Source organism: Bombyx mandarina, chromosome 10 (assembly GCF_030267445.1).
Source record: "Bombyx mandarina strain Sakado chromosome 10, ASM3026744v2".
Classification (NCBI taxonomy): domain Eukaryota; kingdom Metazoa; phylum Arthropoda; class Insecta; order Lepidoptera; family Bombycidae; genus Bombyx; species Bombyx mandarina.
In genome coordinates this window covers 2092664-2112435 of record NC_143217.1, presented here as the reverse complement: position 1 = coordinate 2112435, position 19772 = coordinate 2092664, and the positions used below count along the sequence as shown (strand labels likewise).

General features: G+C 37.5%; 2 protein-coding genes across 4 annotated transcripts in view; one reads left to right on the top strand and one right to left on the bottom strand.

The window, feature by feature from the left end:
- LOC114249006 (uncharacterized) overlaps positions 1-19772 on the bottom strand; it is a 55873-nt gene that overhangs the window by 21622 nt on the left and 14479 nt on the right. The window lies entirely within an intron of this gene.
- On the top strand, positions 17786-19320 carry LOC114252760 (uncharacterized). The gene has a single exon (XM_028187384.2). The coding sequence runs from the start codon at positions 17801-17803 to the stop codon at positions 18983-18985; it is 1185 nt and encodes a 394-aa protein (XP_028043185.2). The 5' UTR covers positions 17786-17800; the 3' UTR covers positions 18986-19320.

Below are 19772 nucleotides of genomic sequence, written 5' to 3'. Positions count from 1 at the left end.
CAAATAATCATTCACTTAGTCAGAATTAAATGTTTGTTGTGTTTTAACACTACAGCAGAGGCGCTGCGCAATGCATCGCGTCAAATCAAACTATAGATCACGTGTCTGATCATTTCTAATTCACGTCGCGTCTACACTATGAAATTAGTTGCATGACACTAATTTCACCAAAAAATCGCACAGGGCACGAAACTGCTTTGCATGCATGAAATTAATGCATGCATTACGAAAGTATTAAATTACACGTGAAACTGTTGGTAAAACTAATGTCACGAAATGAATTTCATGCCACTAATTTCGTAATGTAAATTCGCCTTTACTTTACATTGCAACCACTGCATTAGTCATGCGATCGAAGCATAATCTGTAAAGTAATCGAAAGGTCCGAAATAATATAAATAACAAGAATAATACAAATCTCTCTCTCTCTCTTTCTAATAAGTTAAACGAGTGACCTAAAGGAAAATTAAACAGATACATCCAATTTAGAGTGTAGGTTTCTACATAAACGAGCAGGATAGATCAGACGTTCAGAGAGTCAACGAAACTTCATGTAACTTATATTTCCTTCATCCATATTACAGTTTTTAGAATCGAATATCACGAACACCGATATTTATTTACGATATTACCATAAACTTTTAAGAAAAGGTCGATATGAAATAATGCATACTTATTTTTTATTGGTCACATTAAGATGCACTCACTGTTTTTATGTTTTTATTTTTCGGTTTCAACACTATTATTACACACCCGATTAAATTACATATCAATATATTTTCAAGATGGGTAAGCAGAGGGGTTTTGTATACTTCAAACAATTTAATACTCGTTTTTTACCGTTACTGGTTTTGTTACTGGCAACAAATCGCGGGTTTTTCAGGAGATAAATTTGATTTATGCACGCTATTTTACTGTTGTTAATAAATTCATTTAATTATCTATATAATTCAATCGTTTATACGTAACTATCTATGTATGTATGCATATCTTTCAATTAATTTTCTTTGTGTTTGTTCATCATGAGGTTTGGTCAGTAATAGTGAAAATACAATTAGTACAACACCACCACCATAATGATCTGAAGGTGAACCAAAGCGTTGTTTAATGGAATTTCTAAAACAGAAAATGATTAGATTATTCACACACAAAGCCTGTTTATTTAATATATGCAATACATACATTTCTAAATGCCAGAATCTTGACTTATTTTTTGTGTTGCCATGACTGGAAATAAACCAAGCAATGAGTTTTTTTTTTTTTACGAAAGAAATATTTTCTATGCGAGGGTGAAGACCACTAAGTGGTTCGCCTAAGAACAAGCAATAGCGTTTATTTACTGTTGATTAAATGCAATGTCGGTTCCCGAAAACCAGCATCCTGCCTATTCGTGGCACGAAGCAACCATAAGTTACCTACAGCATAAAGAGCCATCACGCTATACAATGAGTTTTCCGTGTATTAAGGTGACCGCATTCAGTCATGGACTCCGATAACTTACCACTAGGCGGATCGTGAGGTCCCACCCACACACCACATATATGGGAAAGGTCACCCATATAAATAAATGAAATGTGGTCAACAATTTTTTTATGACAATCAATCAAAAACGACTCTGCTCTGGGTTCATTAAATTGACACATTTCCGACAAGACGTTGACAATCGGAAAATCACTCGTAACGAATACACGTTCACAATAAAACCAGTTGATATTTATTTTAAAAAAAAGAGTGATATATAGAGCTTGTCAAAACTATGGAGTTGTCAAAATTGAATGTCGAATGGAACGAATTTGTGTCAGCTGTTTTTAACTTTAACTTGTCAGCTCTTTTTAAATAGCTCCACATTAAAATGGTATTTTAAGAATAGAATCATTTATGGCATAAGGACAATGAACGGAAAGTACACGAGACCTATAATACAAAATAGAGATATATTCATTTAGCATTCAAAAATTTCCTTACCTTTTTTTTTCCTATGGTCTGTGTCTATGGGTTAATTTACTCGTATAGCCCTTCGTCGCAAGCGACGGGCTCGGTGAGGACGGTGACCGGTGCTTAAAGTACCCAAAAGCACCGTTAATGGATCGGGAGGATCCATAATGACGTGGACTTAGCATGTTTTTTTATTTATTCTACCTGATTGGTGTCTGTACTCTAATATTAAATAATAAATAATGGTTGAGTGTTGTGCAAACATATCCAGAATCGAAACGCCTTCCCGTAAAGCTTTCTATGTAGTATGTCCAACCATCAGTAATTTAACATTAGATTTCCAATGAAAATCTTGTTTCTTTTAACAAAAATTTATATGTTATACTAGCTGACCCGGCAGACTTCGTAATACATCAATCGATAAATAAAAGACCCAAACATTTGTATAAAATAAACTTAAAACAAACAAAAGGAATCCGTCCGACGGGGGACACATCGAAGGAAAAACAAAATTGTTATTTTTATTTAATACAGAGCTTTTTCATATTTATCTACTTTTTAAACCTTCTCTGTACTTCCACAAACAATTGAAGACCAAGATTAGCCAAATCGGTCCAGCCGTTCCCGAGTTTTAGCGAGACTAACGAACAGCAATTCATTTTTATATATATAGATGACCTCAACCAAACCGATAGGTTATAAAAGAATATCGGCAGTCGCGATATTAAGATCTATAAACATTTTTGATTAACAACAAAACTGTTACAAATCGTCAGTCGTTCGAAACAAAACGTCTTAAGTAAGAATTTGGAGTAGACGAAAAACAACCGTGTACGATCCGAATAAAATGACGGTCTTCCGAAACAAAAATCCTTATGGTTGTATAGAATATCGTGTGTGTAGAAAACTGACCTTTTCGATCTTTATGTAATACATTAATATGATAAAATAGCTTTATTACTTATTATATAACAATGGCTGAGTGCCTAGAGTTACAATGTTAATAAAACTTCACATTTAGTTACCTACTTTTTTTAAATTAAACTCTTATGGAAGATAAATCCGGATGATCATGCGTAGCTATATAAATATGTGTATAATGTTGTCGCTTAAAAATTGCATGTGACTAGGAGATGTATGGAAATGGTAGTGCAAGGTATAGGGTGAAGAGGTCGACCGAAGAAGATATGGAGTGTGTGAATGACGATATGAGAGAGAGAAGAGTGAGTTTTTAAATGACGGCTGATAAAAGACTAGAAGAGTATAGAAGAGAAAAATTTGCTATGTCGACCCCACGTAATGGGATAAGGTAAAAAAAAGAACAAGAGTTGTCGCTTAAAAAATTTCTATACTCTAAAAACTGTTTCACTAAATCATTCGAAATGTTTATATCGAAGCTCATCTCACATGACAATGACCTCACTATACATATTAAACTGAATTAATAATAATTTGGGCTTATAATATCCATATATATATACATTTAAACGTATGAGTTTATGTATATGAGTATCTACTTCCAGTGAATGATTTCTTATTTATTACATTAAAAATGCGAAAGTGTTTGTTTGTTTGTTTGTTCGTAAAGTTTTCACGTCTTAACTCGATCATCACGAAATTTTGTGTAGTTGTTGTTGTAAAAAAAAATTTCTACACTAATGTGAATGAAGTAGCGATAACAAGCTAGTTAACACAATTAAGTCGATACATATCGGGGCTGTCTATTTGACTCTTACAGTAGGTACGAGTTCTCTCTCTCTCTCTCTCTCTCTTCGATCGGTCCCTCACTGCTATGGGTCGTGACTCCGTCCGATTCCGTCAACCAGCTGTCTCCATCGATCCCGTTTTGTAGCTTGGTGGCTTGCGTCACTGACAGGTAAGAGTTAAGGTAAGTGTTTCTCGTGGGTTACATCCAAAAAATGCACGTCAATCGTCAAGCTTGTAAATTATAATTAAATCTTTGGGAATAACGACGAAGGGCAGATCTTCCACCGAGCGGATGATATTGCTCGGTAGACCGACGGTATCTTGAAAATGTTGTAAGCGAGATTCAGACATCTGTCAAATATTTTGTGTTGTTTACTAGCTGCCGCCACAAAACTACTTTTACGATTTAATCTCGTGTTTTTTTTTATTATCACTATTTTAAATCCGACGCTTAGAATACTCTAAATCTTTCTGAGAACAATGAATAATTATTTTCAGGACTCTTGAAACCCGAAGGAAATACCAAAAAATTAACCACCAGAGAAAGCTGGTAAATGAATTAAAAATAAAAACAGAAGCGTTGGACGTACAGACGCTGCGTCGACATTCCATGAGCATTGTTCCACCTGGTATCGTGATCAATGAGGACGATAAAAGATTTATTGACGCTACTGGAATACGAATTAACTGTTCTGTAAGCGAACTTACGTGTTCACTGACAAGAGACAATAGTAGTATTTTAATATAGAAGAGTCGCTCGACTGTGTGGCATTGCCGATTTCCCGGACCGTGAGTGAATACTGCCGTCGTGTGGGTTGTAAAGTTGTGTTCTAATACAATAACATTATTTTAGAAAAATGTTTTAGTTTTTCAAATAATTGCGTGTGCATAATCATCATTACCTTTATTGTTTAGCGATAACATGCAATTGCCTAAAACTCCTTAATAACTTGGAAAATGGATCTGTGTTCTTCAAATCTAAGATAAATGATCAGTGGTACACGAACGTGGACGTGGGCTATCAAACATTTCGGCTTAAAAAGGGAGAGGCCTATACCTAGCAATGGCTACAAAATTGCTGAAGATAGAGAGATACGGATAATGAATTATTTTTATTTACAATATTTATTTTTACAAAATCGGTGCCAGTCGATACGCGTATCCTTGGACGGACAAAACGAATCCAGACCGCATTCGACCAACAATTGAGAGTTGTCAATCAGTCATGCTATATGTTAATACAACACCTTCAAGCGAGGACAGTGGCTTCGTGACTCGCGCCGGACAATGATTCACATTTCACAAGTTCGATTGAGGCTCGGGAAAGGTATATACGTTGACAACGTCGAAGCGACCGACGCCGGCTTATTCTTCCTCCTTAAAGCTTAATCATTTAAGTTTCTTAGATTTCGACTTTCGTTTGATTTTGAGAGACTTCAAAAAAAGATTCGATTTTACTGTATTTGTTTTATGTGTAGAACTTTTTCTTGTTTTTTTTTTTAATATGATATCTGGTGTTTCTCATGTGGCCACTTTTTCACTTCAAGATCTGACTATTAGTATCATTGATAATTATGCATGTTTAACTGACTACGACTAAATTGATGATCTTCTCATTTTATTTTGTTGAAGTCCGTTTTTTTTCTTTTTCTTTTTTTACCGCATAACCTGTGCTAGCTAACTTGCATGCGTCTGTTAAACTTGCACGGGGCTACACCCGCTATTAGCTCTGTATATTTCGGCCGGGAAGTAATTAACTATGTTGTATCTATAGACCCCGGTAGCGTTTCACACAGGTCTGTCTTTCTGAAGAGTCAAAATTAAAGGCGACTAAAATACCAATCATTCAATTCCAAATAAAAACGTATAATAACAACACAATTCAATTAATTAAACCGGCGCATGCATACGACAAGTGGCGGGTGAGCCGCAATCAAAAACTCTTGCAAAAGTATTCCAGCAAAAAATGTGATCATTAACATTCTATGAACATTTAATGTGTATTAACATTACATATTTCACCGGTTGACATCAACACTAAAAACAAAACAAACATTATAATGTAAATCTTGAATACTTAATTTTTAAACGATTTAAAAAAATAAAATAAAATAGAACTTATAAATACAAAGATTTTTTTAAAACTTATTTTCGGATCTGATTTTGCATAATCGCATTCTTAGTTTATTTCGATTTTTTTGTCCAAATACGAATTGTATGATGTTAACCATGAGTGATACCATCGCATATTTTTGGCGCAAAAAATCAGGCATATTTTTTAAATGCTGATAAGACATAAAGATGGCGCTATTGAACTCTGTTATGTAAGCTGCGAATTGCAATCTTTGCCTGGTCATTTGCGTCATTAAAAAAAACCTAAGGTAATGTGTCAAAACCTATTTAGTTGAAAGCGTGTAAAAAAAAGGTTTTTTTTACATGATTTACGTTAGAAATATAATTAATCATTTTTCTACAGGAAATCTTGCAAAAGTTTTAATAATAAAAATAAATATCTGTGATATATTAATTTATAGGCAGACATTACCATTCAAATTCGCGAATAGATCAAACCATGAAGCTGTTTGTAAACTGTATCATTTGCATAACCAGTGTATTTTACCGTTGGTCTTAGATCGCGATCCTATTATATATTTTTATATGTGAAATTAAATTTATTTGATAATCCACAAACAATTCAGACTCATGTTTCGAAATGTTTATGGCAATTATTTACGAAAAACTCCTTGACATCAAGAATTGTTTTATTTATTTTATTTCTGTGTATATTAATGTTATGTTCTGTATCCTCTTAATATTGAAAAATATATGTTACAACTATATGTTATAAGTGCTAGGGTATAGTATCTATGTATATTTACATACATGTTCACTTTATTTATCAATGCATTCAATTCTCCACGTTGCGTGTGATTGACTAGTAGAAAATGCCTTAGGCGTTACAAAGCGGATGCTAAAAATTAAAGGGCATGCAAACAGTGCCATCTAATCTACATCATCATCATCATCATCATCATCAGCCTTTATCTGCCCACTGCTGGACGTAGGCCTTCCCCAATGCCTTCCACATAATGCGGTCCTCCGCCTTCCGCATCCAACGACTTCCCGCCGTGCGCACTAAGTCGTCAGTCCACCTGGTTGGAGGACGCCCCACGCTCCTTGTCCCCATCCGTGGCCTCCATTCGAGGACTTTCCTCCCCCACCTGACGTCGCTGGCTCGACAGATGTGACCGGCCCATTGCCACTTCAGCCTGCTAGCTTTGAGAGCTATGTCGTCAAATCTACATTAAATCTATCTAATCTACATGCTTAATATATTTTACATAAAAAAAAACCTCATCTGGTCTACTACTAAAACTAATATGAAATTGAACATCAATTTTAATCTGTACAATTCACGAAATTCAGACCTTGAATTCTGTAGTACCTCTGGACTATTCAGATAAACCTCAGTTTTGACCTAATGTCGCATTATTCAAAGTGCAGTGTCTATTAGCTTCAATAGCCGCTTCATATCAGGTATACCGTAAAACTATTTGACATTGAACCTTATTCAAACAGCGCTGCCAACACAAATGCTACCACCACGAAACCATCACTACTACTCATTACGCAGTGAAATTCGTTAAAAATACCCAAATAAATGCAAGAAAATTTTAATTACAAAAATAATAAACAACAATTCTATTCGTTTCTATTACGATCGCGTAAAGGTCAGACTCGTTTAACAATAAATTTCAAATGAACCAATATGACATGTCAATAAATCATTGACATTTTTACTGAACGGTTTTATATTATCGACACATTATTCCATTTGCCAGAATTTGAATGTGGCAACTGTATTCTCATTTGTAAACTCGTGGATCGCATTAATGTTAAAATAAACGAAAATCATAATACTTTTTATCGACTTTTAATGCTGTAAGTCCTCGGACAAAACTCAAGATGGCCGCAATGAAGAAATAATGTCCTGTCATCAAATCAAACCAGCATTCCTAAATAATTTTACCTCAATACCGGTTGTAAGACGTGTTATTATTAGCTTTTTATTACTTAGACGGGTGAACGAGCACACGGTCCACCCGATGTTAAGTGGGGTTACCGGAGCCTATAAACATCAAGAACCTAAATGCCGCTACCCTGAGACATGAATGGTATGTCCCAGTTCTATAGTACAATGGCTGCCCTACCCTTCAAACTGGAACGCATTGGTGTTTGTCAACAGAAATAGACACAGTGCTGGTATACACTCGACCCGGCTCACAAGATGCCCTACCACCAGCTCTGGTACTGCCGTTTTTCACCGGGTCTATCTCAAGCAATCATGAGTTTCATTGAAATGAAGACGTTCTTTTTAGCTTGGCGACCAACTAAGTTGTAACATGACAATGTATCAGCTCTACGGATCTTTGACAAGGAACCGAATCAAAAAAGCACTCTACAATGAGACAAGAGATCTTCGCTTATCTACTGAAAAAAATGTTATGATTAAATGACAAAGCCGTTTTTTCCTTATGAAGTTTTATCGGTCTTGCAGCCCACAGAGATCCACAGCTGGAAATAGGCCTCCACCAAGGGTCGCCACAACAATCGGTCCTACACTGCATACATCCCCGCGAATCTCAATAGGTCGTTGTTCCACCTCGTGCGAAGCTTACCCACGCTACGTCTTTATTTCTAACTTAATTTTACACAAAATCAAAACATATTCTAAAACCTTGTCGCATATAATTGACATTGCCCTTGGCAATGGCGCGGTCAAGCAAATGTCCCCAAATGAACTGCACTTAATTAATACGAACTCAAGGACCGGTTTCCGTTCACGATTCGAATCCAGTTTCGCGAATAACTTTGTTATTATAGGAAGTGCATGAAGATCTACATTCTTTTGCGAATCGTATCTTGGTTAATTAAAAACAGCGCTTATATCGTTACTGAGATATTATCTCTAAGTATGTAAGTTGCCGCGTTCAAATCCCGCGGGCAGGTACCGACTTTTGTTAAGTAAAATATGCACTTATTGACTTCCACGATAATAGACATAACATTTACTGGTGGTAGGACCACCAGTCCGGTTGTGAGGTTGTGAGTCCGCGCGGGTAGGTACCACCGCCCTGCTTATTTCTGCCGTGAAGCAGTAATGCGTTTCGGTTTGAAGGGTGGGGCAGCCGTAGTAACTATACTGAGATCTTAGAACTTATATCTAAGGATGGGTGGCGCATTTACGTTGTAGATGTCCATGGGCTCCAGTAACCACTTAACACCAGGTGGGCTGTGAGCTCGTCCACACATCTAAGCAATAAAAAAAAAAACATACGCTCAAAGAAAATTAGAATCTGCATAATTAGATTGAAGTCGTCGTGGCCTAAAGGATAAGACACTCGGTGCATATCTAGCGATGAAACGGTGTTCGAGTCCCGCAGGCGGAGTCATAAATCTCAAGTGGCAAGGTGGATATCAGTATTTACGTTATGATTTCTGTGGGTTACGGTAATCACTTAACACCAAGTAAACCATGAACTCGATCACCCATATAAACTATAAAAAATAAAATATATGATCGATAAAAAACTATAAAGCACTTTTTTTTTGTTAAAGACCATGTACTAAAAAGAGGTCTAGTGGATCGAAGTGTAGACAACAAGGAATTCTGTGCTTAACAACTTTCATGATCTTGTGGAGTAAGCACATATTGGTGATTTCCGCTAGTACAACACTCTTTTCATTATCAATTGCATGTACATTTTAATAATTTATAGTTGTTGTTTTGTAGCACGAAGACTGGATCTGTTTGTGTGCGGATACAATCACAAAAAAAAAGCTCGACACAAAATGTCAATGTCGATTTGAAAACGTTCCATATACATATTATGTGCTTTTATTCATATGTGTGTGTGCGAAAATTACGGAACCATAAATTTTCGAATTAAAAGAAGGAACCCCAATTCTAATCGTCTATTTAACTATTTAGACACAAACTCTCTAAACTAATCAACGTACTCACTCAACTCACTCAAGGTCGTGGATTCGATTCCCAACCGAGCAAACATTCGTGTGATGAACAGGTTTATTGGCTCTTTGACAGGGTGTGAATTATCTATATATGTATATATTTCAATGTTTATAAGTATATATGTTAGTTTCTGATCCCCATAACAGAGGGAATTATAATTTGGAGCGGAATGAACGTGTGTGATTTGTTCTCGGTTATTATTGTAATTCATGACATGCCATACAAATTAGTTTATTTATTTATTACTTAGTTGGGTGGACGAGCTCACAGCCCACCTGGTGTGGTGGTATCTACCCATGCGGACCTACAAGAGGTCTTACCACAAGTAATTACGCAAATTATAATTTTGCGGGTTTGATTACAATCTAATGTATCTTCATATTATGCGAGCTTTCTATTTTCTTAGATCGGTGTATGATTTCGCGGCGTATCTGTTTTAAAGTGCAGTACTACCAATCACCTGTGGCTGAAGTCGAAGTCTCACTTCTACTGTGGCGTCACGGTATGACTGCTTCGCGGTAAACATAAACAGGATAGCGATACCTACCCGTACGGACTTATAATACGCCCCGCCATAAATTATAACTTTGTAATGAGTTTCTATGACGTAAGATTCAACGCCCTGGGTTTACAAGGTGTGCCGCCCTATAAATTAAAGAAACATCAAAAAGTTTTAATCAAAATATTAAATCTTGGCGTGTTTTGTTGTAAGCTGAGAATGATGATAATTAATGGAAATGGGTACTGAAGAGGTTAAATAAAGAAATAAACAAAACTGAACGTGTGGTAGTGTGCCTTGCGCCGCCCCTATTGGCGCGTAGCTGGTATAACCTCTTAGGCTACCTGCGAATAGGCAGGAAAAAACATATATGCCGCCCCTCGTACCCAACCGCCCCGAGCCGAGACTATTTGGCCCATATGATAAAATACGCCCCTGATGATTTTATAATAATAATAATAACCCTAAACAGTATTTCATTTCAACATGTCCTCTCGGATTCATCTTAAATATCTGCGTAAATTCCCTCCATTGAAATCCAAAACAAGATGCAGCAAATGCCGACTCAAAAAATTTAATAGTCCTCAAATGAACCGTTCCAGAGTTAATTGAATTTTAAACGCGAAACGGACAATAATGGATACATTTTAAACCCACTTTTATACTAAAAGTCTTAGAATTATTGTGTTTAAGGAAAACAACTAATAAGGTTGAAAATTTAGTGAGAGAAAGAACTATGTACATACATATTGTTTAATGTATTAGTAGTAATTACTCTGTGACAGAACTCTAACAAAACTTACAAAGAGGCCCTCGCTTATTTGTGGACTATGTATTATCTGTAGATTATGCACATATTATTAGCGACGAAAAGCAAAAAATCTAAAAATTAAATGCCTAAATCATAAGTTATTCAAAATTATCTAGATAGATAGATAGAATCTAGATAGAATCCTTTGCAAAATTTCCTAATCACAATTCTAGTAAATACGAATAAAGAACGAATACAAAATTTTATGTGCTTATTATACTTCGTTCGAAAATCGATTTTAGAATTAAAACTACAGTGACATTTACACGTAATCCTCAATCAAATACACATTTATAGGTCAGTAAAGTTCAGTAATGCCAAATTATAGTCTATATATTACTTGAGACATACTTTAAAAGGTATTTATTATCATTCCTAATGGAAAAAAAAACAATCGATTAACTAATCCTAATGCGTGCAAAATCGATTACGCGATAGGCATCTAACATAATTGACATTCTGAGAGTCAAAACTGAGTTTAGAGGGCGCGTGGGAGAACTCCAATCCGAGATTACGATCGCATATTACCATTAATTTTAATTTAAAATGCATTACTGTCACAAATATTTAATATGCATTTATTTTTTAAGTTTTTATAAATGCATATTTAAAACAAATAAAGAATGCTTATACACGGAATCTTCATAAAGGCGATTGTTTTTGACTTAACTCAACTAATGGCGCAAATCGGCTTTCGTACCATTTGTCTGTCAACACTAAAACAATTATTACTGTTTATGAATGTGTTATATACCCTAACTCTATGTAATATTCGGATATGCAATAGGAATTTTACCACATATATACATTGGCGTACGTGACTGTCGTGAACGCTGAGACAGCATTTCAACACCCTAGAAACCGTGCATTGACGTAAATGGCACATTGACGCACATGAGTGCGGGGACGCCGATTCAGCACCTTTACCTCATGGAGCCTCGAAGCCAGCCACGGGGCCCGCACTTCTGAACTCACATCGTCGGAAGACAGACCAGTAGCAATAATTAAGTTTAAGTTTCATTGTAATCTTTTTTAATTTTAATAAACTTTAGATTCAGTTTCGGTTTTTTTTAAGACCTTAGGCTGCGACCTCCGTAATTGGCGCAGTCGGTAGGATCTTGAGAAGCAGTGCGCGCGCGATTTAAGGACCTCTAATATCGAAACCCAGCGATCACGCATTGACGCTGCTCGCGCTATTAAGTGCTTTGTCTCGAGATTCGAACTTTGGTAGGCTCGCGGCCGAAGGCGATCACTTGAACTTCAGTGGACCGAAGATAATGAAAAATCTGTAAGTACATTCGAATTATTGTACCCTTGTGTTGCTTCCTTGTACGAACCCGTCAAAATTTTCCACCCTCACAAACGTCACCGATCTGTCTCTTCAAGGCAGATCAATCGCAATAGGGAGCTAGATTTAGGTAGAAATATCGACCTTCTTGAATTAGAATTAGACTTAGGTATAGATAGGTTATTTAGTGGTAGTATATTAGACATAATGGACCCTGACACCATTTATAAGGCGTTGCGCCCAGTGCCGGAATTCGACGGGAATCCGAATGTTCTCACGAGGTTCATTCGAATTTGTGATCAAATTGTCATTCAATATCTAAGAGCTGAGCCAGGCGCGGATTTAACTAACTTATGTTTATTAAATGGAATTTTAAATAAAATTACCGGTAATGCAGCAAGAACAATTAATTCAAACGGGATACCCGAAAGCTGGCAGGGCATTCGTAATGCTTTAATCAACAATTTTTCAGACCAGAGAGACGAAACCGCTCTTTACAATGACCTTTCGCTACTAGGACAAGGAAACAGCACACCCATTGAGTTTTTTGACAAATGCCAGAACCTCTTCAGTACCATAATGACTTACGTCACGTTGCATGAAACGATTAGCACCACTATTGAGGCTAAGCGGGAATTATACAAAAAATTAACGTTGCAATCTTTTGTGAGAGGGCTTAGAGAACCTCTGGGGTCACGTATTCGATGTATGAGACCCAATACAATTGAAAAGGCACTGGAATTTGTCCAAGAGGAGTTAAACATAATTTATTTGCAACAACGTAATGAAAACGCTGACAAACGCCATTCATATACGCCGCAACAGCAGACCCATGGACCACCAAAAGTTCCCGGGTTCACCTCCTTCACGCCACCTAAACCATTTAACATTATGCCACAACCGCAATCGTATAGACCGACGATGATGCAACCGCAAGCCGGTTACCAGCCGCCTAACAACTTTTACCAGCCGCGGATGCCCAGTCGCACACAGCAAATGTTCCGCGCACCTCCACCTGACTACAACCCCCAAGCGGCATTTAGATTTCCTTCGCGTAACAACCCCCAAAACCCTGGACCGAAACCAATGAGCGGAGTTAGTCATTTTGTTACTAAAACGCTTCCGCCTACGATGTCGGGACATGACTGGCGTAAATTCGGGAATCCACCACCGTCAAATTATTTCAAAACGCGTGAAATAAATTACAATATTATGACGGACAATGACGACATGTATTACAACTCTGACCCGTACACTGAAACGAACGATTACTACTATGACTTTAACACATATTACGATCAAAGCCCGATCGAATACGAATATAATAACGCGTACGCTGATGACCTTGGGCAACATCAGTACTCGGGAAATGCCTTGGAGGGTCCTCAACCCTCAACCAGTCGACAAAACCAAAATGAATCGGATTTTCACAAAGGTCGAACCGACCCCGAACCAAAATAGAACTTAATTTACAATGTAAAAGAGAATTACGTTACATACAGATGTCCGAACCACCACTTAAATTTCTAGTGGATACTGGCGCAAATCAGTCGTTTATCAGCCCTGAAGCCGTGCAGAAGTATTTTTCACACGTACCTCTCAACCGAGACCCTTTCGAGGTTACAAACTCGCGTATCACGAGCACCCACGACTTCTCAATAACATTACCGAACTTTATAGATATCAATGAACAAAAAGATGTTAAATTGTTCATCTACAAATTCCATAATCATTTCGACGGACTGTTAGGACTTGACCTCTTAGACGGAGCTCAAATCGATCTGAAACGCAATTTACTCATTACCGATCATACTTGTATACCGTTGTTATGTTATATGTGTAGAAGGGCCAACTATCAGGAACTTATCCCTGCTAATACAACTAGGGTGATTAACGTGCCCATAGACAGCCCTGATGGTGAAGTGCACATAAATGAGCAAGTGATATGTAACTGCATTGTACACGAATGTATCACTACCGTTACCGATCATACGGGTATCATAGAGATGGAAAACCCCACTGACTCCGACATTACCGTCACTTTTGACCAACGGCTAAAAGTAGACATCTTCAATATCGAATGCGGAAACCACGAGCAGGACCCCAACCGGGTTAGGGAAGTATTATCCCGGCTTCGTACTAATCATCTGAATGTCGAAGAAAAGATTAATTTAGAGACTCTATGTGGACAATATGCTGACGTTTTTTATATTGAGGGTGAAGCCTTGACCTTCACTAATAAAATTAAACACCAGATTAAGACTACAGACGAACAACCAGTCTATACGAAAAGCTACCGCTACCCTTTTGTGCACCGTCAGGAAGTTAGAAATCAAATCACTAAAATGTTGGACCAAGGCATAATCAGACCTTCTGACTCGGCCTGGAGCTCTCCCATATGGGTGGTCCCAAAGAAATCAGATGCATCTGGCATACAAAAGTGGAGGCTAGTTGTAGATTTTCGTAAACTAAACGACAAGACTATTGACGATAAGTATCCAATACCTAACATCACAGATGTCCTTGATAAGCTTGGTAGGTGTCAGTATTTTACTACTCTGGACCTTGCGTCTGGATTTTACCAAGTGGAAATGAGCCCTGGTGATATACCTAAAACCGCTTTCAACGTCGAGCATGGACATTTCGAATTTTTGCGCATGCCGATGGGTTTGAAGAATTCTCCGTCCACCTTTCAACGAGTAATGGACAATGTCCTCCGGGGTCTACAAAACGAGATTTGTCTTGTATATCTCGATGATATTATCGTATTTAGCACCTCCCTACAGGAGCACATGACAAATCTGGAGAAGGTGTTCACCAGACTACGAGAATCTAACTTTAAAATTCAGATGGACAAGTCTGAATTTCTTAAGTTGGAAACCGCGTACTTGGGACACATCATAAGCAAAGACGGTATAAAACCAAATCCCGACAAGATAGAGGCTATAAAAAAATATCCCATGCCAAAGACACCTAAAGAAATAAAACAGTTTCTGGGCCTGTTAGGGTACTACAGGAAATTCGTCCCTGATTTCGCCAGAGTAACTAAACCTATGACAAAATGTTTAAAAAAGACTAACAAAATAACTTTTGACCACGAATACATTAGCTGCTTTGAAAAATGTAAGACTCTACTCACAAACGACCCCATACTGCAATACCCAGACTTTAACAAAGAATTCATCCTAACAACAGACGCTTCTAACTTAGCAATCGGAGCCGTCCTCAGTCAAGGACCCGTTGGGTCAGACAAACCTGTATGTTACGCTTCCCGGACCCTTAACGACAGCGAAATTAACTATAGTACCATTGAAAAGGAACTCCTGGCAATAGTATGGGCTACGAAATATTTTCGGCCCTATCTTTTCGGTCGTAAATTTAAAATACTAACCGACCATAAGCCCCTTCAATGGATTATGAATATTAAAGAACCGAATTCGAGACTAACGAGATGGAGACTTAAATTAAGCGAATATGACTATACGGTAGTTTACAAAAAGGGTAAAAGTAACACTAACGCTGACGCACTATCCCGTATCGAAATTAATAACGAAGAGACCGATTCCATGATAGTAAACCTCACAGAACGACCGCCATCCGACGCTGGTTCATCAACGATTACAGCTCACACCAGCAACGAGAATCCTATTCTCGAAGTCCCAATCACTTATGATCCCTTAAATAAATTTCATCGACAAATATGTTTTACTATCGTAGGAGATATTAAGAGACGGACAACCGCGACTAAACCCTTTGACACACACACTCGTACTTTCATTCAGGTATCTGAATCAAATCTCGAGCAAGATGTAGTTAACGCGATAAAAGAATATGTGAATCCTAAAGTTAAAACCGCAATTAAAATCACGCCCCCTCTGGGTATGTATTCTATTATCCCTATCATCCAAGAAAACTTTAAAGGTTCCTCCATGAATTTAGTCCTGGCAACTACCGAATTGGAAGATGTCAAGGAATACTTAAGACAACAGGAGATCATAAAATGCTATCATGAGGGCAAAACGAATCACAGGGGAATAAATGAATGTTACTTAGCCCTTTCACGCAAATACTATTGGCCTAAAATGAAAGATGAGATTTCCAAATACATAAATGAGTGCACAGTGTGCGGTCAAACTAAATACGATAGACATCCGATTAAACCTAAATTTAATATCGTTCCCCCAGCCTCAAAACCATTCGAAATAGTTCACATGGACTTATTCACCGCTCATAACGAAAAATACTTAACTTTCATAGACGTCTTTTCTAAGTACGGACAAGCTTATCATTTACGCGATGGTACAGCTATTAGTATATTACAAGGGCTACTAAAATACAGTACCCACCATGGACTACCCTTAACCCTAGTGACAGACAACGGTACGGAATTCACTAACCAGATGTTTGCTGAATTCACGAGGTTACATAAAATCAACCATCATAAAACCTTAGCTAACGCCCCCAACGACAATGGAATGATTGAAAGATTTCATTCGACTTTACTAGAACACCTACGAATTTTACGACTTAATCAGAAAGACGAACCTATAGTAAACCTAATGGGCTACGCTATTCTAGCTTATAATAGTTCCGTACACAGCTTCACAAAGTGCAGACCCCACGATATAATTCGAGGACACTTTGACCCTCGAGACCCCTTTGATATCGACATGACTGAACACTTAATGCAACAATATATTTTAACACACCGACAGCAAATGAAAGACGTATATGACAAAATAAACGAATCTTCACTCGAAAATCGCACAAAAATAATGAATAGCATAAATAAAGATAGGGAACCCGAGGTTGAATATCAACCCAACCAACAAGTATTTGTAACGAACCCCTCAGCCAATAGGAATAAATTAGCCACTCGATACACGCAAGACACAGTCTTAGCTGATCTCCCAATCCACATCTATACCTCTAAAAAGAAAGGCCCCATTGCAAAATCGCGACTCAAACGTGTACCTAAAACAGCCAAATTGTTACAGGATAATCCTGATGACCTTTCACGTGACACTGGCGCACGAGATAAGGCTGGAAAGCCTTGATGATGGACCCGGTGTTCTCCCTTTCAAACTCGGCAATGCCAGACTTATTACGCACTACCATTCCTTCATACAATACATTGAATTGAATGACATAAACGACAGACTCGACTCTGTGGACTCACAGCTTAAGTCCTTTGAAACGAAGCTCACTAACGATACATACTTATTATACGAGTTGCAAATAAATTATCTCCTAGGTAAAATTGATAAAATTCGGAAACAACTTAGTACCTTAGAACCAAGTAACCTAAGAAATAAAAGAGGCCTTGTAGACGGTTTGGGATCCCTGGTTAAAAGCATAACGGGTAATTTGGATCACACTGACGCTGAAAAATACAATAAAGCTATCGAAATTCTAGAACGCAACGAAAATAAGTTAACATCTGCAATTAATGATAATGTTAGTTTCAATAAGGAGTGGATGAGCCAGCATACAACTTTGCTTACTAAAATAACAGAAAATCAAATTATGATTAATAACAGCTTCCAGTTAATATTGGAAAGTAATGCTCATGCCGACAGTAATCTTTTAAAATACGCGAAATTCGCTCAACTACTAGCTATTATTAGCGAGAACGCCGAGGACTTATTTGTAGAGTTAAGTAGAATAGAGAATGTTCTAGCTTTTATTCGTGCATCAAGCACTCATCATAGCATGTTAGGTATAGAAAACTTAAGGATTATGATTAATAAGCTTATATTAGTATACGGTCAGGAACAGGTGCTACAGGCAGAATTAAGGGAGTACTACGACGTGATAAAATCAGGATACTATTATGCAGGAAATAAAATAATCATTATATTCAAATTTCCTATTATCTCTCCTAGCAAATTTGAATTTTATAAGCTTTCACTTGTCCCAAATAGAAACTTAAAGACATATGTCCCACCTTACCCATTCCTAGCAACCAATGGTGTAACTTTCATGTACGTAGAATCAGAATGTCCGAAATTCAACCAAGAACATATATGCGAAGAAAAGATAAAACACATATCTAGAGGAGACCCAGATTGCGTCGAGAGCATCGTCAGCCACCAAACCCTGGATAATTCATGCCGACCTACCAAAGTAACTTTCGACAAGGAAGCGGTGGAACAGCTAGATGATCAGCACTATACACTCATATTTCCCAAAACCACGAAGACAGAGCTTCAGTGTGAACGACAGCAGTTCATCAACCTCCATGGGAGTTACCTCGCCACCATACCACATAAATGCCTTTTGCGCACTGCAGAATTCACTATAATCAATATCAACGACCGAGTGAAAGGACAGCCACTACTGATAACTGAGATACCTCACAACTATGACGCCATCGATACTAAAGAAATTCAACACATAAAACTCAACTCCATCAATTTAAAAAGTCTACAGTCTATACAAGACAAAATTATAATGCAGCAGCCAATCCAAATGGACCACACGGATACAGCAATATACCATACAACCATTCCCTTGTACGGAGCTCTGGCCGTAGCAATCGTTATTATTTCTTCATTCATCCTGAAACGATACAAATTGAAACCGAAACCAATAAAGAAGATTCCTCCATCTCAAGTAATGACAGCTCGAAGCCATGAATCTGAAGATCTTGAAAAATTAGAACATCAAGATCCAAGGACAGCAACATTTGACCTCAAGGTGCTCAAATAGTCGCTGAGCTGAGGGGGGAGGTGTTATATACCCTAACTCTATGTAATATTCGGATATGCAATAGGAATTTTACCACATATATACATTGGCGTACGTGACTGTCGTGAACGCTGAGACAGCATTTCAACACCCTAGAAACCGTGCATTGACGTAAATGGCACATTGACGCACATGAGTGCGGGGACGCCGATTCAGCACCTTTACCTCATGGAGCCTCGAAGCCAGCCACGGGGCCCGCACTTCTGAACTCACATCGTCGGAAGACAGACCAGTAGCAATAATTAAGTTTAAGTTTCATTGTAATCTTTTTTAATTTTAATAAACTTTAGATTCAGTTTCGGTTTTTTTTAAGACCTTAGGCTGCGACCTCCGTAATTAATGCGATCTAATATATATTATTAAATAATAAAACTATTCTTATTTTTGCAAGTATATTTAAAAAATAAATGACCTGTTGTGCATTCATTTACATTTTACGTCAACAAGGAAGGCATGTCTACTCGAATCGAACGACTCAGTTAAAATTTTATTTGTCGTTACCTGACCGGTTAGCAACAGTTGGTATCATAACTGCTCCAGTTTACTTACACAGATCGTTGGACGCATAGACATGTCTTTTCGATACTTTACATTTTGAGATACTGTGAACAGTAGATAAGAGAGGGTAGTGGGGCGCCAGAACTTTCAGTCTAGTTTAGACATTCAGATTGTAAGGGCAATGAACTCCGGTAAGTACTTAACACAAGCTGATCTAACCAAAAAGTGCAATAAAAAGGTGTTTATAAAA